Source organism: Prorops nasuta, unplaced genomic scaffold (genome assembly GCF_024137725.1).
Source record: "Prorops nasuta isolate Cenicafe-Biocafe unplaced genomic scaffold, Cenicafe_Pnas_1.2 PNAS00008, whole genome shotgun sequence".
NCBI lineage: Eukaryota > Metazoa > Arthropoda > Insecta > Hymenoptera > Bethylidae > Prorops > Prorops nasuta.
Window position 1 is genome coordinate 2,515,001 of NW_027116805.1, and position 24,044 is coordinate 2,539,044.

The following is a 24,044-nucleotide window of genomic DNA, read 5'->3' on the forward strand; positions in this document are numbered from 1 at the left end:
CGAAGCCGCAAATCCGATTCCATCTATACTTGACATTAAATTCCGCCACGGCCTTCTAAACCGGCCCCCGTCGCGGTCCCCGTCTTCCCCGTCACCGTCCTGACGCCTTTCTCTTTCCGTATAGCCAATGCCCGAGGCCCGATGCACGAGAGAGAGAGAGAGAGAGAGAGAGAGAGAGAGAGAGAGAGGCAGAAAACCGAAAATGCGCCAACCTACCTAAATCGCTCCGAGCCACCTCCTCTGCGATATTCTCTCCCGCTAACCATCGTCCGTTCGCGTCTTTTGCCTCGATTTTTATCACCGACCTTAATTTTACCATACCGAGCACGCGCTTTGCAGCCTTTCGCGCGGAGACCTACGAGCTTCTCCGTTCGACGTGTGCAGTCGTACAATTTTTGGAGGATTCTTGTGCAGGGTCGAGAGGACGACGAGAAGGCAGGCGCAACAAGTCGGTGGAATTGGCGCTTTCCGCAGCCAAGCGCCAACTCGCTATAGGCGAATTTGGCTTTGTTGCCGAATACAGCAGGCTGGAGTGTTTCGCCGGTGTGTGTATGCGTGCGCGGTCTCTGCCATGCGTGCGTGCGTGCGTCGATGCCACGTGACGTCTAAATTCAGGCGGCCATTTTGGAGCATGATTCATTTGTTTAGAATGGATCGGATAGGAGTAGGGGGCGGAGCCAACCAACCACACCAAATCTTCCCGCGAGCGCTTAGATTTCCCCCCTCGTTATCGCTCATTAACGAAAATTCCTACCATTCATCGCGAGGAGCGTCGTTTGGAGAACGATCGCCACTTTTCCGCCTGAGAAAATTTCAATGGAAAAATCAACCTGCACACACAGCCTCTATACACTGTGCGTACGGCGCTATATATGTACGCGCGCCGTTCGATTCTTCTCTCTTTACGCTGCGCAAGATGGCCAACGACGGACGAGGTCGAAAAGGAATTTCAAACCGACGCGTACTTTGATCCGCTTTTTCGCTCTCGTCCGTTGGCGCGAGCGCGTACCTTTGGTAAATTTTGCGCCCTCGAATAATCGCTTAGCGGGATCAAGGTGCGCGACAGCCAAGGTCACCTTGCATCGAAAAGAAAGAGCCATGAATTATTTATCCGGTTCGAGCGAAAAAATGGGAGGACGGCAACAATGTTGATATACGGCGCATCGCTCTCTCTCTCTCTCTCTCTCTCCCCGCATCGTCATAATTGTCGACCGAAAAAAAAACTTATCGCATAATCGCGGCTAATTAACGACTCGACGTCTCGTTGCATTATGCGCTTAGGTTATTATAACGTTGCGATAGCGTTCAGAGGGAACTTGAAGTCGATGAGAAATTTTGGCAAGTATATCGATCGCGCACCGAAAGCACAAAGTTTCCAGTTGAATTTTTGCTTTTGGAAAAACGAGAGTGCAGATCGAATGCAGAAAACTCGGCCATGAGACTGGGTGAGGAGGAGGTGGAAGAGAAGGAGGAGGAGGCGGCGGCGGCGGCGACAGAGGGGTAAGAGGGTAAGGGGGGAGGGCTGATTGGTGGAAGCGTCGCAGCTGCTTCGGCCTGGCTCGTCGAATATTTTCCATCTCTCTCGCCGAATCCGGCGCAGACCACGTGACCACGCTCGTGTGCAGCAACTACGGCTCTCTGCCGCTGCCACTGCAGTCAAGGTCACTGCCAGTGGGTCACTCGGGCCAATCGCACGACAGCCCACATCGCCCAATTCTACCCGCGTCCCACTCGCCGATCTACCAGGGCATCCTTGCACCGTCATGCGCCGCCAAGGAAGCCGTTTCTGACGAAAACAAAGCTTTCGGAACCTCGACTATCATTACTCTGCTTACCTCGTAAAATTCTGCAGAAATGACAATTGTGACAATCTTTGCCGTGGCAGTTTTTGTCGGAGTACTCAACGTCCCATATACATATAACTGCAGTGTAAAAGGGTTCCATTTTATGCAATGCTAATTTCAATTTTCCTATAGGCTTTTTTCACCATGCTACGATAATACACGTACGATAGATAAAGAGTGGTGAAACGATTTTCGTTGCAGTTCTGCATCTGCTTTATTATACCTTTGGTATTTCTTGAGAATTCTGGCTCTGAGAGCGAGGCACGGTGGGCCTGCATGGCGTAGCCCAAGGTCAGTGCCATTACGCTGTTCAGTCTGGCCAACCTCGGATATGCGCTGCGGCGAACGCACGAAAATGTTCGGTCTGATGCAGCTTGAAGAGCGGCGAACAATCGAGAGGAGGACGGATAATTTAATATACTGGAGAGAGAGAGAGAGAGAGAGAGAGAGAGAGAGAGAGAGAGAGAGAGAGGAATAAAGTTGGGGAATTTGAGCGGGGTTAAGGATAATTTAGCGAGCATCCTGCGAGGAATAATATTTTGCATTATGCGTTGTTGGCCGAAAACGGAAGGGAAGGACGCTTATCCGGCACGTATATACATATGCAAGCACGCGGCGTTATATATGCGGTTGCATTGAGTTGATGTCGGAAAGGGAACGGATAGAACGGCATCCGAAGAAGCCTTGACCGTATCTCCGCTTATCGCACCAAACGTCCTGACACGTCCTGACGCGTCACGTCACGTCAAACTCACCATTCGCGCTTCTCCCGTTTGTAAATTATTATCAGTCGTCTTACACAGTCTCTTTTCACTCTCATGTATAATAGTGTGTAATTGTGTGGGAGAAAAATCAACGTTTCCCGATGTGATGCGCGTAAAACTTTACAAGACGACTGTATATATATATATATATATATATATATATATATATATATATATATACATGCCATATACGAGTTTGGTAGAATATACGTGCTCGTAGATTGGACGGGGCAAAGGGTCTTTCAATCGACGGTCCAATACTAACGGTAAGTACAAGGTACGCTGACACACACAATAACGTGTACATAAACGCCAGTAACGAGCCGATGTTTACCCGTAAGTATCGTAGTCACCGTAATTGGTATTACGCAAGTACTCGCTCGTATAACTTGCACTTGCCAACGAATCATTGCCTTTCTCCTTAAGCAAATTGTCTGCTTATCCTACTCACCGACTATTTTCCCAATCGTTTCTCTCCTCGTCAACCTATAGCCTCCTTCTTTTATAATATTTCTCCGCTGTCATGCGTAGGAGAGAGAAAAAAGAGCTTGGGATCGCGAGTTTTTTTGTTTTTCAAGGATTACCGAAGCTATAGTAAGAGGGATTTTTTTCCCCTATTTGAATAGAAGCAGACGAGTTGCGCTAGGGCAATTTTAACAGTCAGTGCAACGTCTGGATCGCGCTCGAGACTTACCTCGCTTGCATTCAAATCGTTCCAAAGGACCGTGAGACTGCAGCCTCGTTGGAAAAACTTTGAAACTCAGCAACCAGCTTATTCGCCAGGAATGTAAAATCGAAAACTTTCGAAAATCACCGAGAGTCCCGCAATCCTTCCCGAGAGGGTTCAACGCCACTTTTCAAATTAATATTTCTCTGGGAATAAGTCTGAAGGAATAATCGTGTGGCTGCCGGGTAAATGCAATGATATAAAATTAATGGAGCGGTTTGGTCCAAGTGTCCAATTTAGTTTTCAGAGAGATTTTGCACGTATAGACACGATATACCGCGGTGCTCTATGTATACTACTATATTTTGGGAATACCTACTTGTTGCTCGCGCAATGGAGTTATATACCTACCTCAGTCGCCCAATACATATGCGCGCTAGCATATTTACATATCAACCAGAGAGTCCAGACCACGTTCATCCACTTTCCAAAAGCGAGCATATTTTTATTACCCTATTTTCATCCCAGCCAACACATTTATATCCGCCTGCCCTTTCCTTCATTCGCGTGCACGCGCGCGCGCGCGCTCCGATTCTACGCTAATTAACCCAACTGCGAAAAATTTGGCCAATCCCATCCCATGGCCAGATTAAAAACAGGGCTATAAAACAAATGGCATAATCGAACCCGTAAGATTCGGCGATAAAATTGAATGGCGGAAAATTGGATTTTCTAGCGAATTTGGGTGAGCAATAAAATCCGAACGCGCTTCATTAATACTGCAAAATCGGCCCCCAATAACATTTCAATCTTGCATCCCTTTGATCAATATAAATCCCGTTTTCGTTAATGGTTCCGATATTTATTAACCTCCGCCCTTCCTCCTCTCGCAAGCTGCGCCACTCTTTCTACCCTCGTGAAACCCTTTCAAGCGATTCTATCTCCCTAAATAATCGTTTTCAATGTGCACCATGGCCTTCGCGAATCTGTTTATTCCCTGTAATAAGGCAAAATTGTGCAAAATCGGGGCTTTGTAACGTTATTAATAAACATCAATTATATCCGCTCGATGCAGTTTTGTTAATTCAATGGAATTATATCGCTTCGCTTTTCGAAACCATTAACGTTTTAACCAGTATATCCCCACACTCTCCCGAATATTACTAACAGAGTATTACTAATGTCATTGGTAAAAATTATTCACTTACACAGGTATAACGATCGAGCTGTTTTAAATGCTATTGTTGTATTCCGAACTGGAATTAGCAGAGTTTTTACATAATTTCGTGTATATATAATATTACTTCATATGCAGTATCTATCCGAGAAGAAAAAATATCGTAAGAGAGTGTTGTTTCAATTGGAAAGGAGTGTGTGGTCCGGAAGAAAATCTCACGAGTGCATATATATATATATATATATATATAACTCGAGTCGTTTATGTCAAAGGTGTTTGTTTCGCGTAGACCGTTTCGCTCGGAGTAAACTCGAGTAACCGTGATTTTCCAGCCTAGCAGTTCGCCAGTGCTCTCGCGTTCGTTAATAAACTACGTCGACACGACGTGGTTGGAAAATTTCGGGAGTGCCAGTTTTGCCTGAGTCACAGAGCCATTCGAGTTCGACGCGTCTCGTCGTGTCCGTGAGAGCGTTTTCTTCCGGTTGGTGTGCGCATAAGTGTTCACCAACACGTCCGAGGAAGGTTCTAGTACTCCAATGTCGATATAAACGTCGTTTGCTACTTGTTGCTCCAGTGGCAGAAACTGCCCCGGAATTCCTCCAGCACCAATGAACGACGCTCTCAACTTTCGGTGAGTCCAAAAAAAAAATAAAAAAATGAAAACTATTTTCACGTGCTTAATTCTTTCCCCATCCCCGCTGCACTAGCTGGTCCGTTTATGATCGTCGAATAAACGACGCTTTATTACACGAGAGATCAACTTGTTGCTCCGCAATTAAACCGACAACTTTTTAATCGTATTTCAGCGATTGATTGGACGGATTAGGATGATTGGTCGGAATTTTTTGGCATACCAGACTCGTCAGATGCAGATCCTCCGTCAGATCGCCTGACAAATTGGCCACGAGATTCGACTGAATTTATTCGCCAGTTCTGGCTATCGGAGAGAGTGACGTTGATTATTCCATCGCGCAAGTTTAGTTTGTGTTTTAATAATTGCCGCGACAGCTTACCAATAAATCAGCCCTCGATCTCTTATTAGTATGCTCGATAACACTTTTGGGGAAAAGAGGTCTGAAGGGAGTGGGGGAGAGAACCAACCTTCTAGGACTCGTTTCGTGTAACGAGTTCAATAATGAAGGACTTGGCAATTTGACGTCGTCAGATTGCTTGTCAACGTGGAAGCAGCTTTTAGCCGAATCTAATTAGACTGGCAAATTGAATCCGGACCTTTGAAGAATTCTTCACCAGCAACGTTTCATCGATATGTTCAAACTAATTTTAATTAATTTTCTTAATTACGTCATTTTCTCACTCTTTTCCCTGTAGTGTCGCAATAAGCATCTTGAATTTCGCAATAAATAGAGATACAGTTTTCCTGAAATTATTGTCTCGTGCAGAGGTAAGTCGAGAAAAGAAGTACTCCACTCGCTGCTATTAGGGCTTGTTCGGTCGATCATGTGTGTATACTATAATAGGTACACTTGTATTATTTTTCATCAGTATATTTTGACAGAACTTTCGTGAGACGCGAGACAATCGTAGAGTTTTAAACATGCAAATAAGTTATGTTTATCCGAAATTGAACGTGTAAACTTTTGGCCATTATAATCGTAGGGCGCGTTAAATTATGTAGGAGAGTACGAGTAGAAGGGAACGCGGAAAATCCGATCATCCGTGTTAAGGTGGTGTGGTGTTTGTGTGAAAACAGGAAAATAATGTGTGTGTGTGTGTGTGTGTAGGTGCGTATACGTGGAGAGGCCGAGCGGGGGAAATTTGCGATTCACACGTAAAAGCTTGCGCAACGTTGCGGGCAAATGGCCCGGGTGGTTTTGCGCGTACGTGTGTGTGTGTGTGTGTTCCGTTCCCTGAGAGGGACGTCTGTCTCTACTGCCGCTTGTCCATGTATACGTGCGCGTGTACGGCTGGGGACTGGAACTAGTATACGTGAGCGAAACACGACGCGAAACACACTCACTCTCAATAGGTCACTCTCACTCTCTCGACTGAGAGGGAAATTCGGCAGCTGTTTTAAACCTGCTAACTGCTCAAACTACCAAAGCACCCCTTGCCAACCCCTTTCAGTCTTTTCCCTTTATTCCACTCGCCTTCTTCCCCTCCCAATCTTCCAAATGTCTATCCCTCCCTCTACATCCCTCTCTTTCTCCTTCTATATCAATATCCATCCTTTCCATTCATATCACTGGCTTCATTCACTTAATTTATTTTATCCTCCCCGCTACACCCTCTCCGCACTCTAAATCCTGCATCGTCCGCTGCTCTTCAAAACGCAAGGCTTTTTCTCATATTTTATTTCTAATTATTTCACGAAACGAGATTATTCGATTTAACTCGACATTGCTTAATCGGAGAGGGGACTTAATTTAGCGAAAGACCGCTATAATATTGCAATTGGTGGAATAAAAAGCCTCGTGAAAAATACTGCAAAAATTTCAGGCAAAATACAAAGCAAGCGCGTGCGGGTCGTGCAATTTTCCAACCTAAATAGTTGAGATGAAAATGTCGCTCCGGACCGTCTCTCTATTATTTTATATTCGGTTAAACGAAATCTACATGCCTACGCTATACTATATTTGGCTTTTCCTCTCGTCTCTCGGCGAGTCGGTTCCCGTACGTTAACTCGCGCCACGCTTTTTTTTTTCTCCCTTTGCATTCCCGCTTTACTCTATACCCCTCCCATCCCCCCCCCCCCCCCCCCGCGTCTTCCCCAACTCTCCTCTCTCATTCTCCTCTTCAAAACATTTCAGTCTTTTATTCCCTAAAATCTCACAGCTGCTAATTTTCGCGATAAAAGCACGCGACTCTGTAAATCCAATGGCTGCAAAGCTCACGAAGCTCCGGGATGAATTAATCAAGTGGAAATTGACGATGTTTATCCTTTCGCTTGTGTTTGTGTGCGTGGGACGAGCGAATTTTTCGTCACACTGACCTGGGTTAACTCGACGCGCAGTGCCGAATATAAAACGGACGAATCCACTGACCCCCTCTTCATGGACTCGGTCGTATATAGTACAAGCGTGTGTATGTGTGTACATGTGCCCATACGCACACGGATATAGTCACGCGTGCAAAAAGCCCCTCCAGCCGGATTCAGCCAAACCTAAATGGAGAGGGAGAGTGACTGTGGGTGAGAGAGAGAGAGAGAGAGAGAGTGACTTGTGCATGCATCGCACACTTGCAAATGCAGGCAGGCAGGCAGAGAGCGAGGGCTGGGCCACGGTCACCCGAAAATAAACTTTCTCTCTCGTTCGAGTTCAAGTTCTCTTTCTCTCTCTCCCTCTCCCTCACTGCCTCCCTCTCGCTCGGGATATTTCCGGTCCTCGCGCAACTCCTCTCTCTCTCTCTCCCATCCCCTTTCTTCTTCCACACGACCACTTTTCAATGGCAGCATTCCCTTTATAAGCTTCGAACCTCAAAAACTCCATAATACGTCCGTACGTTAAATCACTAGCTTTCCACTTGTAATACCAATCAATCAATTTGTAGAAACACGAAAAATTCATAAAAGGTTGTTGCTTCGGTCCACATTTTATAAACGTTCGAACGAGTATGTTTGGAATTTCGGATTTATGTAGCGCGAAATTATTTTTGCAATTTGGTTTAATTAGCGAACAGGAAAGAGAAGTAAAAAGGGGGCGGAAATGAAATTTCTGGTGAAGAATCGAGGGTGGGCATGGACGGGTATAAATTCTAGATGTTCCTTGCTATTCCCTCTCACGGTCTTTTCTAATTATTGCAGATGGGAATCGTCAAGGTCCCCGTGGGTAGTTGAATAATCCGAGCGATGGAAATTCTACGAATATACGGAAGGATTCGAAGGGCAGGCGGGTATTTCGTTCGAGGTCCAAACCAGCATAGCTACCATCTTGTTACTGCTCACTGAGAGAGGCCATTCGACGAGACACAAGTCGAACTTGGAATACTAAATGGAACTTGCTAAAAACCGATAAATTAAATAATTCGATTGACTGTGAGAGGAAAGTTTAAAAGACCGAGAACGTGGAGAGAAATATTAACAAATCTTATAATGTTTAATCAAAGAATTATTCAACTTTCGGTAGGGGTATGTGATTCTAAATAGTAAATGCTAATTGAATGAGTCATGATTCGCCTAAATTAAGAATATTGAAGATTAAATTATGGAGCTAATTAACATTTCAGGCAGATAAAGTTTAAATTTTACATATTAGGTATTAAGAAAATTATTGTTTTAATAAAATAAAACTTAATAATTCTTTCCATGGATGAGGAAGTGTATTTGAGAGCTATTGATGCTGGATCTAATATGAGGATTTTTTTTCGCCAATGTTTGCACATATGTAGACGATCGGGCACTGTGGCCGTGCGTATGGTAGGTCACGGCATCACAGAGAACGCTTTGTTTGAACTCGAAGCAATCACTGCACTGTTGTATTGCATCCACTCTTGCTATACCAAGTTCTGCCATCCTCCCACCCCCATTTCATGCACAAACCAAACTCTCCAAATCCTTCGGCCATTTATTATCATCATTCAGTTCTTTTTCACTGGAGAAAATTTACTTATCAATTTGGAAAACTTTAAACGATATTTCTTTCCTTATTATTTTTGTTTTAATTATTATTTTACACGAAACACTATCTGACCAAGATACCGATCGGCGATGATTTCCCTGAATTGGAAAGGCGCAAAATCCAGACATTGCTATCTGATGGCAACTAGGCGAGAAAAAAGTGCCTTATCCCAATATCTCTCGAAGCGTCTCTAAAACTATCTTATCGAAACTATCCGGAATTTGCCGAGCTCGCCAAACTCAGTTTTGTCCATAATTCCTGGGAATAGGCGGGGCCTTCCCTGATTGGGTGAATCAATCTAATAACGCCGGGTGACAAGTGTTTGTCGCTACGAATATTTTTCCTCGAGAAATTTCGTTTCAACCAAGAGAAGATTCTTATTCCAACCTCTCTCCTCCCCCCCATGTAAACTTATGAACAGTGATGTAAGTAACTAGCAGTTTCGTGAAATATTAAACGTTCTCGCGAATTCATTAAGCTTCATTAGGATATTAATTAAAGAGAACTCGATATAGCATCGCTCGTACTGTATAAAATTTTACATGATTATCTGTCGTTAAGATTGATCAGTTAATTGTATATAGACAGATTCTACAGGTTGACGGAGATTTTATTAATTGTCGCGCGACAAAAGTCGAAAATCGCCAAGTGGAATAAACGATTTAACGATGGAATTTCTCATGGGATTATATCACACGTATAAATTTCCAAGTTTGTTAGTTGCGACTAATTCATACACGCGAGTAGAATAATGAGAAGCGTTTCCTGTCGAGTTCATGAATTTCCTACGACTTTCAAGCAAGAAGTGAAATTAATTTTTGAGAAAATGACGTGGAACGATCGATTCGATTAGGCGGTTCAAGCGTGACGTTTTATTCTTTATCCAGCCGATCAGTTTTTCGCGAATCCCCGGAGAGTATGTACGCGATAAAGCATATCCCCTTTAAGGCCACTATCTTTACCTATATTTTCATTTCCAGTCCGCAAAGATAGGAAGTTTTCGTTCAAAAGTAAATGAGCGTTCTGCTCTAATCACGCGTGTTATTGGGCCCACCTTTTTCCAAACTAGCCAATTTAGGTAAAATTAAATTTACCGCAGTTCAGAAGCATTGATTTTTCAAGGTTTTTATGGGAAATAAAGAGAGAGATAAATTTCAAGGTACCAGTAAAACACTAGATAAAATGGATTTGGTTTCTTGGACGATGTAATTTATTATAACGAGATATTTCAATTAAAATGTTTATTACTGCCGACAAACAATATATTGCCTAAATAGCCTGAATTCGTGTAACGCAAAAACCGGATTCTCTTTTGCCTCGGGCACACATTGCGTTACATTGAGCTTAATTTTGTCAGCAAATGAATTTGAACGTTGTGGACCTTCAACGCAGCAGCATAGCTTAAATGCACGACAAACACGATCAAGGATATACTTTTCTTTTCCATTCTTTGTCCCTCTACAACCCCCACCCACCTCCCTCCCTCACTCCCTCTCTCTCTCTCTCTCTATCAGCTGTGTCAATGCATGATTCACGAAACGAAGCATCTCTGTCAAACAGAAGAACAAAATCATCTCTTTCAATCAAAACAGCAATTTTCTCAATGATTCAATGGAACGATTGACTTGCGGAAAATTTACAATGCTAAATAAATTCGCTTAATACAACTTGCGGAACTCGTTAATTCGGTTCTATTCCAGAATCAGATTTCGACTACCAGAACGTCGAAGAAACACGAGCCCTTCTCTTAGACAAAATTTACTATAGTATATAGTACCCCGACGAGTTTTAGTAACTAAACATACATAGAGAGATGGTATTAAGTTTCACGAAGCAAAAGGAGAAACGTGCAAAAATGTGGAATGAAAAGCGAGTATATAGAAAAAATACAAAGATTCACCAGTGTGTCTTGGATCACGATGGAAATCCAGTAGATTATTTGATGACTCTTTAAGAATTATTCACACGGAAGACTTTTCACTTTTCACTTTTCACTTTTCACTTTTCACATTTGATCACCTTCATCGTATTGTATTCGATGCGTTCAACTGTTCTCGAAATATGCTTGAAGTCTCTTCATTAGAAAAAGTCTCGTCAAATTCTACTATCAATATCGCACAATATTATATATATGTATATCGAAGAACATTGACCGGTACAAAAAGTTATTTGCTTATGCAGCGTCAACAAAAAAGAAAAAAATCATTTATTACATTATAATACAATCGAGCGGATATTTTTAATGAGAAGATTTTCGAGGAATTTTGGTGAAATTGGGAAGAGTTGTTTTCGCGTGGTTCCGTTCCATCGAAATTGTTTCGTATACGAAAGTTGATTTATGCGTCAGATCTGTGACTTTATCTGTGCTCTCGTTACGCTTGCACCGAGCCGGAGATGCAGTTGTGCGCGCTTAAAGTTGGTGCGATTGGCTGCGAAAACAACGTTGCTTAACTAACCGATCACGTGCCGTTGTAGTATAGATTATACACTATTAATTCCTATATTTAATAGACTCTATCGCGTTCCGATCGAGATCTGATTCTCACGGCTGAAACATTTGTTTTTCTTTTACTTTGACTATTATGCAAATGAGAGGCACTGGAAAGAGGTGGCGGTGCTGTGCTGTGGTGGGAGTAGAGATGACGTTAATTCCATGCGACGACAGGGAAACCGTGTAGTCGAGGTTAGAAAGTGCACTTGAAGCAGCAGCTCGCGATTTGCCAGCTCGGACAACACGTTCCGTACTGGCCGGCTGCACGTTCCGCGCATCCAGATAACACCAGATTCACTAACCTACCTCACCCCACGCTCTATACAGCTTCTCCTCCAAATTCCCAATCACCAATTCACTCTCGCTATCGTTCGTTCTCTTCGAGTTCTCTCCACTCGCGACTCCTTCGTTTCCCAATATCCTTCGAACAAATCTCTCATTGTAACTATATACATACATCTATACTATACATATACGTATACTCGAGCTTGTGCAATCGACCGATGCTTAACAGTATACGCATGAATCTAATGCTAATTCATCATCGACCCACGAATCAATTAGTCATTGACGCCACGTTTTCTCCACATTTTTTCCCTCTTTTTTCCATCCGATTCACCAACAGTCCAATCGAATTTCTCTGCCGAGTTTTTCATCAATCCAGTGGCATTTTAATGCGCGAGCACGCATTTTAATAAAATTCCATTTGCCCGTTATAGAGAGTAATTTGATTTAACAACATATAGGAAATTAAGTTGGCGGACAACAATCTCGCTTATCGAAGTGGAAAAACGCGTGATTTTCGTCCCGTTTGACGCGCTCCTCTACAAAAATTAATATAATTGATCCAGCAGTTGGTGCATCAACTCCACTAGTTTAGATGGCGAATTTTTTTTACCCACTTTAACCAATACGGCCTACTCTATGCCCTTCGTTATTTATGAGATACGACGGCAGCTATAATATTGCGTCAATCTATCATGTTATATTAAAGTTTTTCTTCGATTCCCCAGCTCGATCGTTGCTCGACAGAGAAAGAGCTAATAAAAAGAGGCGAGTAAAAACTGCTGGAATCTTTATATGTATATAGCTATATATATATATATATATATAAATATACATATAAATATCGTCATATTACATTGATAGAAATTTTTCTCGCAATGAATCTCTTGCTGCATAAATCATTACTAATTATCGACGATATTAGGAAATATCGCTGAATGCCACGAGGTGGATCAAACTGTTGCTGTTTGTGTAAAATTCTGTAAATTCGGTGATAAGGCAGAGATGCTGAGTTTGACGAATGCGAATGTTTTGCAAGTGAGAGGAAGAGAGAGAAAGGAAAACACGTGAAGTGTGCAAGAAGGTAATTCGGCGTGTAGGAGAATTATCGTAAGTCCGATTAGTGGAATTCTAATTGAAAGAGAGAGAGAGAGAGAGAGAGAGAGAGGGTTGTGGGAGAAAGAGGGAGCCGGTTTACGCGTCATTGGCCGCTCGTCCGAGAAACGACCTTATCGCAATGCTATTTCGGCTTTGATAACGTCACTCGACGCCGACTACTACGTTGATCTGCAACCGCCAACGCTACTGCCACTGCCACTGTTACTCGACTGCGGCGCGCAGGTGTGCAACCATGAATTCCGTTGCATCGCGATAAGTCGACAACGGCTGCTTTGCTCTGTGAATTCTCCTTTCGCCTTCTTCGCCGGAAGCTTTATTCACCCTCCCCCCACTCTCTTTATTGCTGCACATACACAAATCGTGTGTAAAATTGATAATTCCCTAATTTATCAGGCGATTTGTCGACTACCACGCGCAACAACGAAATAAATAAGCCTGAAGGATCGGATGATTAGCTGCGCGTATATACAGCAGAGAGTCGAGCGATTTTGGGTGGATTTAACGACGGAAAGTGGGGAGGTCCACTGTACTAATTGCCGTTTCGGTTTACATCGAATACCAAACTACTCCCTGATATCCATTGGAATGAATTTAATAAAGCCATCATCGTATTTCGATTGAGATAAGCCGATACCACAACACGCGCCCATCACTCGTTCACGATTTTCGCTTTCTGCTCTTGCCACTGTGTGTGTGCACAGCCAGTTCGATACCACGCCACGCTCTCTTCCATATCTATTTGAATGAAATTAATAAAGCAATCATTGCATTTCGATAAAGATAAGCCGATCCGCTGCGTTGATATGCGGTTCGGGGCTCGCAGCCTCGCCGCGTGCCCGAGCCAACGCGCGATAATATTTTTACCCTCTTCTCTCCTATAATTTTTGCAAATTTCCCTACCTCCAATTTTCCCCCTCCTGCGATGACCATTCAAATCCATCATTATTCGCTCTTTATTTCTCATTGTACGCCATACGAGGCACAAATGCAACTGGTCAATTTTAATTTGTCTTGCAAGGATTGAATTAAACGGCCAGTGTTATTTCTTCTGCTCTTTTGTTATTTTAAACGTGTTTAATTTTTTCCACGAGAGATACGCGGGGTAACGCGAGAAGCGAATACACTGCTGCTGCTGCTGTGCTATCTTTGGATGAAAGAGAAAGGGAGAGGGAGAGGGAGAGTGAGAGAGAGAGAGAGAGAGAGAGAGAGAAGTGTTATCGGCGGATGCACTTTGGGCCTGCAATTCGGCGGTAAGAGTTCGTTCACCCGCTGAACGTGCATCGGCCGATTCAGACGCGAACGACTTCGATAAAGTCGCGTACAGGGATCGCGCAAACACAACTGCGATTCTCGCGTTAAGCAAACTATACGTCGAATCATGCATCTCTCCCACGAAAATCCCCTCCCCATTTTTCCTCAAATTTTTCCATATCTATACCTCATTCCGCGTTCCGTTTCTCCAGAAGACTGCTGTGTCGAAATACCCACGAGGTCCAACGACGTAAATATTCGCGTAAAAATGTATCCCACTTTTGGAAATTGGCGATCGACGGTTTCCACAAAGATGCAGCGTGTTGTAAGAAAAAGTTGTTAAGGAGTTGTGACAGCTGGGCGAAATTATGCGTGTGTGTGTGCGTGCGTTATCGGGAAAATCGAAAGTTTATTTTCGGGTCCGGTGTTGCTTTAGTTGCAGTTTTTCTTTTTTTCGTCGAGACACTTAAACTAACGGAGAGCTGTGGCGAGGATGGTGAGAAACAAGCGTTTCCCGTACAGAGGAAACCAGTTTCTCCTTTTGAGATATTTGCGCTCGTGCATACAAACGCATACACACACACACACACACACACACACACACACAGAGGCGGAAAAGGGGGGAAAAAAGAATTCAAGGTGGTCGCGCGTGTACTGCCAACCCACGGGTGTCAAGTTTATTTCAAATGGATATCATTCCCATTGAAACCCACCGCCTTCGGTGATTATATCCAAAAGTTTCTTATAATTCCCCCCCCTCCCCTCCCCTCACCATCCGTCCTTCCTTAACGTCATTTTCCCACTTTGTTTTTTATTTTCTCATACTCGTATATATATGATCAATTACTCGCGAACTCGTGTTAATCTATCATTTATTCGAAACACACGAATATATATATATTACGAATAATATGTTTAAATTAAGAAAAACGATGATAAATAGTCGGTCAAGCCCTCGGTGTTCTTCCCATTGAAAAAATATCTTAATGTCTCCATTCCATTCGTTAGCGACGCAAAACTTTTCGCTTATTAATTTTCCAGCGACGATCCATTATTCACTCGCTGATAAGCTCTCCCCGTGCTCGCGCGAAATTACAGAGCAGCACGGATGAGGTGCAAAAAAATTCAGTCATTATGAAAACTCAATATGGATTTGGGGGGAACCTCGCGAGGAGGAGATGATTTTACTTGACTGGAGAAATTTTCCGCTGGTTCTCGGAGGAAACGAATGATCGATTTAATTGGAATTGAAAGAGCGATCGTTCGTTGTCCAAAGTAAAGGAAATCGTGCTTGTTCCTCCTTCGCGTCAGCCGCGTGAAAGCATTTCAAACCGCGATACAGCCAATTCTATTTATCGAATGTCCCCTTTCGACGGTATTGTAACTTGTAATAATGTAACGCCGTAATCCAGACCGACCATTAAATTATTCCAAGGCGACGGCGTCGTCACGGTACAGTGAAATGACGAGCTGAAAATACACTACGTATTCGATTCTTCATTCTCGCCTTAATTCTTTTAACTCAAAGTCCTGAAGGATTTTCAAACACGCCATATCTATATACATATATATATATATCTACATATACACTCACGAACGTTGTTGCCAGAGGATAAAACTCGCACTAGAATTTCTCACCAATTCGCGTCTTCGAGCTAATCCAAGAGTTTTGCATTCGCAAACGTCTCGGTCATCCAGATAAAACATGTCAGCTCGTATTGCGCAGCTAGGTTCGTTTCGTGCGCGAAATTCACCAAGAAATTATAAGAGATTGGACAAATTTTAAATTATTCATCCTTGCTTGTGGCATTTGCAACGATAGAAACGTGAAGCTGCACGAACCTGATCAATAATAGCAGAGTTCCAACAGTAATTATCCATTCGCGATAGTTACCGATTTTTCTGTCAATACATATATATATCGATAAAAATGCTAGACTGCTAGAAGAGTTTTTTTCACCTCAATTCAGAGCTAATCGAATCGCGATGAGTCGAACGAGAAAGAGAGAAGAAGAAGGAAGAGTTTATAACGAATCGAATAGAGTTTCACGACTAAATTTGAACATGAAAAAGAATCAACGAACGCATAAAGAAGTATAAGGGTAAAGAAAGAGAAATAGAGGGAAGGTGAAGGAGGGGGGAGGGGGGGGGGGGAGAGCGTTCATCGAAGGAATTGATGAAATCGGTGAAAAGAGTAATGGTAAATGCGAGAGATCGAGGAGAGGGAAGAAAATGACAGTAAAGTTTGCGCGAAGAAAATGATAAAATAAATTAGAAGGAATATATAATTTGCGCGACGACACACTCACTTTTCGCGAGTATTGGTGTAAATGCAAGACGGTGGACGGGCACCAGGAGCACACGGGTATGTGGCACAAGGCCGGCATTAGCATCTCTACCGGTATACCCCCTACCATTTTGCCTCCTCTTCGTACACTCGTATTCGTATTCGCATTCGTACTCGTCGCCATGGCACGACTCTATCCTGCACTGAAAGTCTCGATTCCTCTTTGCTCTCTGCTTGCACCCAATATACCGTGTCTAGTGTACCAGCATTTTCTAAACTTTTCAAACTCGTGCATAAAATATCCTATATAGAATCACTCGGCGATCTATATATATTTATCATCTCTATTCTCATGCATATCCATTATAATGTCGAGAGACTTACTTATTACACCATATATAGTATATAGTGTATGTGTGGTAAGCTGCAATGGTTAATGGCATAAATTGGCGCATACACACGAGTGACCGATCTTGATTTTGATTATCCTTTTCCCGTTGGTCGATGGGAATGCGAAAAATATAAGCAGCAATATGGTTGATGAATCACGTGCAATCGGCGAATCGCGTTGGATCGATCATACTGCAGATATGCAGAATGCGAGACGCGACGATGGGTCGATGGTGAGCGGAGCTCTTTTTCCGCGTATTATCGTCGTTCGCCGATTAAAATCGAACGAGCTGCGCGATTTCAGCGGTGAATGTAAGAAAGAAGGTTAGGCAGGGGGGTCCGGGTTAAGCTAGGTCTGATGTGCGGATCGCGCGAAAATGCGTGAAAAACTGGCTGTCCTAGAAACGAGCTGGCCCGTCAGTGGCACAAACCGCTTCTAGCATAAGCGCGCGCGCACACACGCACACACAGACACACACGCTTACATCAACCACCCGTTTCGTCAGTCTCGCAAACTTTTCAAGTTTTCTCCAACCAGATTTCGCCCGAATGCTTTGATTTTCGCATCGTTCCTCGTTATGCTCGGTTTTCCAAAAAACAATCATTTTTTCAAATAATAAAATTTCTCTCTTATACGTTTTTTATTTTATTTTTTTTTAAGTAGATCTTTTGCCAGTGATTTTATTATCTGAACATACTTATTCGCAAGCCTTTATTTATAACACGTAGTCAGAGAAAAAAATTGTGATCGTTTTCATTGAAAAAAAAATGCCAATATCGTATATTGCATGATTTTTTATTCAACACCGGTGAAGACGATCGAAGCGACCAGATTAGAAAAATTCTTTGATGGGGAGAGAAAGAGAGAGAGGAAAAATAAATGAAAGCATATATAATGTGTAGATGCTATTTTGCTATTTCTCCTCGGCATGTGTCACAATAGTGGTACATAAGTGTAACGTTATAAATGTTCTCTCATTTGCACTTGCAGAAATAGCTGGAGATCTTATGCGGGAACGGAATCTGCTAAACTGTTAGATACCGCGCGATATTAAGATCAAAACGGGCGTGTACTTCATTCCGATCTACTATGTGTGTAGTGTGTATAGATATAAAGTCAACTATATAGGTGCCGCATCGTGACGTTTGAAGCGTTAGTATAGGATAATTTCATGGATAAATCAATGAATGAATTTTCTCACCTGTTTTTATTTTCTTCAATGATTTTTCTCTTATTTTTACTCGCGTACATATGGAATATATACATATATGTATATATAGATTTGTCATGCAGATTTGATATTTGGACCTTTTCTTGTCTCTGCTGCAGCATGGAAGTTTCAAGAGCGACGCTAGCTCTCGGAGATTAGAAGGTTCTCTAGCTCTGAATGGCGAATTGCAAAACTAGCAGGCCGAACACTCGATGTCAATAGTTTTGTTTTGTGCAATTCTCGTGGCGTGTGATATACGGCATTAGAACGTTTTCCGCTCGGGCTTCGAGTGGCGCGCGAGCGCGTTCGAGCGAACGCTATAAGGTCACACGATCCGGTAATTTATTTTCCGAGCTTGGGAAATGTTCTTTATCCATGAATACAGATTCGCGAAATGGGTCACGTTCACTCGGAGATTCAGCCGGTAGGTAAACCTACCGGTCTTTGGATCGACGCCTCGTCAGAAATCTCTCTAATATTTTAAACGAGCGCAATTTTCACCAAAGCATATTTTTCAATCGAATTTTACGACGTTGCTAAAGAGAGATAAAAAATAACGAGCTCGGACAAATGCAAACGCCGCTTAGACCAGAACCAGATTTCGCTCAGAGTGCCAACACTGTCAGGAGCAAGAAAAATTATATATAACCTGGCGATCCTAGTAAACAGGAAAATCATGAAAATTGCATTCTTGGAAGTTCAAAGTGCAAGCTGCGCTGCGTTGCGCGCAATAAATATAAAATTCAGTCGAATTACGAAGCCTGCATAATTCGACGCGCACTGGCCGGTTTGCTTTGCTGGTCCTCTATAGTATATATACCTGTAATACACACGCCATCTGTCTAAAACAAGATGGTGAGAATGCAAGTTTGAGTGGACGAGGACGAGGTGGGAGGAGATTTCAAATCGGAGGCCGTCCGGTTCCAAGTCTCGCTCAATGAAAACCCTGCCGGGCAGAATTTTGCCCAATAAAGTCTTCGTCGTTGTGTATCCGCGAGAAAATTTATTATAATTATATAGAATTAATCATGAAGAGATTTCTCCAATAAATTCGACGTTTCGGAAAGAATCGAATGGATTAATTTGACGAGTATGTTATTACTGTCCAGGTTATTATACAGTGTATAGAATGAAAATGACGAGAGTGGAAGTTTGAGTGGACGTGGATAGGAAGAGAGGAGGGGGGATTTCAAATCGGAGGCCGTCCGGTTCCAAGTCTTGCTAATTAAAAAACACTTCGTAGGAGACTTTTCTCCGTAATGTCAGTTATGGTACCGATTATTGGACCAATTAGGTTAACGAAACATTTCAAATTGATTGATATAAAGCATTGCTCGTTATTTGTATATAGTTAAAATTTATTCTAATTACAATTACCATCGTGCAATAAATATGCAAACTGTTTTTTCACTGCACGTATTATATTCGCCGAATGAGAACAAAATTGGAAAATCGAATTGGATGGTCCAATAAGAGTCGGATCGAGTGTTTATCCGAAAGAAAACGAAACTACATAGAATGGAAGTTTGAGTGGAAGTGCAGGAGGAGGTGAGGGAGGGAGATTTGAGGTTGGAGGCCGGCCGGTTCCAAGTCTCGCGCATTAGAGAACGCTTCGCGGGAGATTATTATTGGCGGCCGCGTGATCCTCGGGCATCCGCGCAATAAATCCGTTCTCAGGACGATTTCTAATGTACGCCGCCATCTCCATCTCCATCTCCATCTCCATCTGTGCCGTGCCGCGCACCGAGTCAAATACCGCGCTAGCGCTATTCGTTGGTCGTCCCGGGAAAAGTCGGCAAGAATCGTGCGAGATCGAAGGTCGATCCTCGCTGCTGGACCCCGTTCGATTAAATTCTACGAAACTCGCGCGCGGTTAAATAATATCCTTCTTTTCTCTCGTCATTGCAGTTATTGTTCAAATAAGGATGCATAACACTGATCGGTGTATAATTAGAGGGGGGAGGGGGGCGGGGGTAAGAGGGTTGGGTCAGTGGATAAGTAACCTTGGACTGCTTAGATCGAGTTAGCCACAGTTCGTAGCTCGATAGAAACAAAAGGATCGTGTCCGGCATTGAAAAATATCGGTGAGCCGTTTTCTGCAAGACGGACAATGGCCCCTTGCTATCGCTGCGGCTCGTGTCCCTCCTCCCCCTCCTTCAAATCCTCGCGTGTCTCGCTTATTTTTAATCTTCGCTTTAAATCGTCGACGTGTTTATTCGCGAATATCGATTCTGAAAAGCCGGGAACAATGGCCGGCTCTCCGCTTGCTTTCCGCTTTCAATGCCCATTGTCGTTCTCCACCTCCTCCACCTCCTCCTCCTCCTGTGTGCCACAGCTCCTTGTCGCGCTGGTCTCGTTCGCATTCTCGTCCAATCGGTGGAGATTTTTGCGTGAGAAAATTTCCGACTAATTATCCGTATGGTACATATATGTATACACCTACGAGACAAACTCATATCCAAATATTTTTCGAACGAGTCGAATGGTCCTTGCACGAAGAATACATATGTAATTACAAAAGATAGTTAGATTTTAAATATAACTTTTCACGAACCTGTTATACTATATATTTCGATGCAGGGATCGAGGTCTTGAGCAAAATATTAATGTCTCTGATAGAGTCACAGAAAAAGATGTATAAACAAATACGTATAAGCTTTTCTTACGTGCATGATTTGGAGTGTATTGAACGTTCGACTCTGTATATACTATATACATATATAGTTGTAAGAACCACTTGGACGAATGTGAAGAGATTGGCGAGGATTATAATGAAATTAAGATGCAGCAGCGAACGGTATAGTATATACTATAATATAGCAGCTAGAGATAGAAGAGGGGTTTAGCTGGTAACTATTAGTTGGCAATGGAGAAGGTGAATTTAAGTCGGAGAGACGGCAGGCAAATTTATCGCGTAATTGAAAGTTACGTTTTGCTTCTGGCGAGAACGCGCGCGGCGAGGCCCGAGCGAACAGCGCATAGGAGCTAGAGCTCGCTGCTGCAGTATACATATACGCGTATACACGAGTCTCCGTTGTGAATCGCAGAACGGCCGAGTATTTCTCAGAAGTGGAAACGATATACGCGCGACAGACAGTTACGTTGCGAACGATCGTGTAACGCTCGTTACAAGGCATTACGAAAGTGCCGGGGTAATTCAGAGACGTTATCGTGCGTAAGAGTAAACCCTCCCCGATATGTTCGGCAGAAAAAATACTCGAGCCTTTTGTTCGAATTCTTGCTTCATATTGCGAGCTGCAGCAGAGGAGCTCACACAGAGCAGTGGTGCATGTATACGGATTGCAGACGCATGCACAGGAGAGGAGGCCAAAAGCGAATAATTTGGCGACCGATTGGCACAGAATGGCAGATAATCGAGCGGCATTCTTCGTTTCGCTCTTTGGTCCCGTTTCAAAGATCACTTCTTAGCGAGACAAAAAAAAGGAGCTCGAGATACGCGACAAAAAGAAGCCAGGCGCACATGCACATTCCATTTAAATTGCGCCTGTCCGACTTTTCAGACGCACTGCGTGTATATTTACATGCGAATACCGCTTGCGTTGCCCAGACCGTTTGCAAATAATCTTGTCAATGGCCTCGTTTACAAATTGCCTACGAAACTTGACTGTTCTCGGCGAAAACCGAGATTCGGCCGATAAGAGGAGAGGAAAGGAGGGAGGGAGGGAGATGAGATGCTCGCGCGAAAACTTTACGATACGATTCGCCTCTCCCGAAATCAGCCAAATTCGAAAGGCGAGCGTTTGCTCTCTTATACGTATATATATATATATATATATATATGTATATATAACATTATAAGAACGGATCAGGGGATGAGGCAAGAAGGGAACGGAGGAGCGAGTGAATTTAGAATTTGCGAATGCACGCGCGCCAGCTGCAAAGTGAAAGTACGCGGCGTGTGCGAGTGTCTCTCTCGCTCTCCCTCGTTTGAGCGAGCCAAGTCCAACCAACCGAGCTGAGAGCCGGGGAGCGCAGAACCTTCTGACCTTGTCCCAAATACACCGGCGAGCGACGGTTTCTGCACTCGAGCGCTCGCTTTGTCTCGAAAACCCATCGACGCGCTTCCTTCGAAAAATCTTGCCAATCCAAACGATCGAATATCACAACAAATATTCTCCCGAAAGCGCATGAATAATCTAGATTGGAAAAATCTCATGAATGATAAATTAGGGAGAAACGGAAGTAGGTATATATATATATATAGAGGTAGTAATTATAGGGGATCTTGGTGGAAGTCTCGAAGAACCTTGTAGAAAGGTGGCTCGCGATAAAAGAAAAACCAAACGCTTCTTATTTTCAGCAGCGAGGCTGAAGAGCGGAGAACAGGAAACGCAAAGCTTCCTTCCTCTCGTGGGGCTTGATGGCTACGGGATCGATGGATTCAATTTTTTTTTACGACCCTACGACGCGGGCTAGTCGTGAAATTTTAACGGGTTCTCTCGAACGACATCCAACGCCTAGCACTCAACCCCTTCTTCCTCTCTCTCTCTCTCTCTCTCTCTCTCTCTCCTTACACAAGCACGCACACACACACATGTATATATGTATATATACACATGCCCTTACAGGAGTCGGCCGAGGTCCCGAAGATCACATCCGTTTATTATAGATCCAACGATGCACGCAATTCGCACGTATAACTACGATAACGGGCATCCCGAACCATTTCTTTTCGTCGAATCACCTCTGCCAATCGCGCCCCTCTAAAACCTTTTTGCCTTTAACGCCCCTCTCTTAAAATCTTTATCTCAAGAAACTCCTTTTTTACGTCCGGCCATTCTCCCATCGCAACCGTTGCAAATTTTCTCGCATTTTCACCGAAAAACCAAGCAAATCGCATCGATCGCGTCCAACAAGCGATTTCCGCCTGCTCTCGTCAATATTATTCCAGTGCTACGTGCTATTACGTTTCATTTGACATCGACTCGTGGATTTTTTACAGTCGACGAAAGGCGTGCTTTTTTTTATCTCGTACACGAACGGGCTACACGACGAAATCAATGCGATATCGTGGAGCATGAAAAATTGAAGCGAACAGTTGGCTCATTAGAAATTCTCATAATGCCATACACACGACACTCTCCGAGCTGCATTTTGCTGGCTGCTATATGTGCATGTACTGCACATATATGTATATATACATAGTATATACATAGTCGCGCACACGTTAAATATTAATGCAAATCCCAGTAGAGATATCCTGAATGAAAACTCGCGAAAATATATACAGGCGTCACACGCACGTGTTTTCTTTCTTTCTCTCCTTTTTTTCAGGGCCCCTACTACTCTCTGACAGAGCTAGTAATGATATTGGTGCGCGGGGGTTGCGGAGAGGAGCGAAGGAAAGACGAGGGGAAATTTGGCAACGTGGCCGTTGTGTTGTGTCAAAGCCACGTTTCCGTTCCCTTCGAGTTGACGAGTCGTGGGCGGGGCCATTCCTCGAAGTCATTAAAGCTGAAGTAGGTGCACCTGAATAGCGACCTCCACCGAATAACGCGAAGGAGCCTCGCGCAGCACCACACTGATGCAACATAGAAAAAGGAGTGTCCGTCGTCGGCGAGAAAAAGGGGGACAAATTGGCAAGATAAATGTAGAGATGGGGTGCGAGGGTCGTTCCACTCGTCGATGTGGAAACTCTTACTTTTTTTCTTCCTCCACTTCTTCTTCTGCCTCTTTATTGCTCCTCTTCGATTTTTCTCTCCTCGCGAGTTTATAACATCGCGTCGATCGTCCCTTAACGAACGAAGATTCGCAGCGATATAATCGGGAGAGGAAAAAAAAAACGCGCGCGCGAGTGAACGGAAGCAGTAGGATAATCGTGTTAATGACTAAGCCAGTCGTCAACAGGACTAAGCACTCGGAAAGCGTTGAAATATTGAAGTAGCACGGTTCCGATTTAGCCATCGCGTTTTGCTAGCCCGCTGCTTCGCTATTTTCCATTTTTCACGATACTCGTCGCCGAT

General features: G+C 43.5%; 2 protein-coding genes across 2 annotated transcripts in view; one reads left to right on the forward strand and one right to left on the reverse strand.

Moving 5' to 3' along the window:
• The window catches only part of Eip93F (Ecdysone-induced protein 93F), a 58,817-nt gene extending 47,837 nt beyond the window's left edge, over nt 1–10,980 (reverse strand). The window contains exon 1 of the mRNA XM_066731327.1: nt 10,927–10,980. The gene's annotated coding sequence lies outside the window, so the exon portion shown is untranslated. The remainder of the gene's footprint in view (nt 1–10,926) is intronic.
• The window catches only part of Non2 (upstream activation factor subunit spp27 homolog Non2), a 94,454-nt gene continuing 75,455 nt past the window's right edge, over nt 5,046–24,044 (forward strand). Inside the window, exon 1 of the mRNA XM_066731334.1 lies at nt 5,046–5,083. Within this exon, the coding sequence (XP_066587431.1) occupies nt 5,061–5,083 (23 nt within the window). The 5' untranslated portion in view covers nt 5,046–5,060. The remainder of the gene's footprint in view (nt 5,084–24,044) is intronic.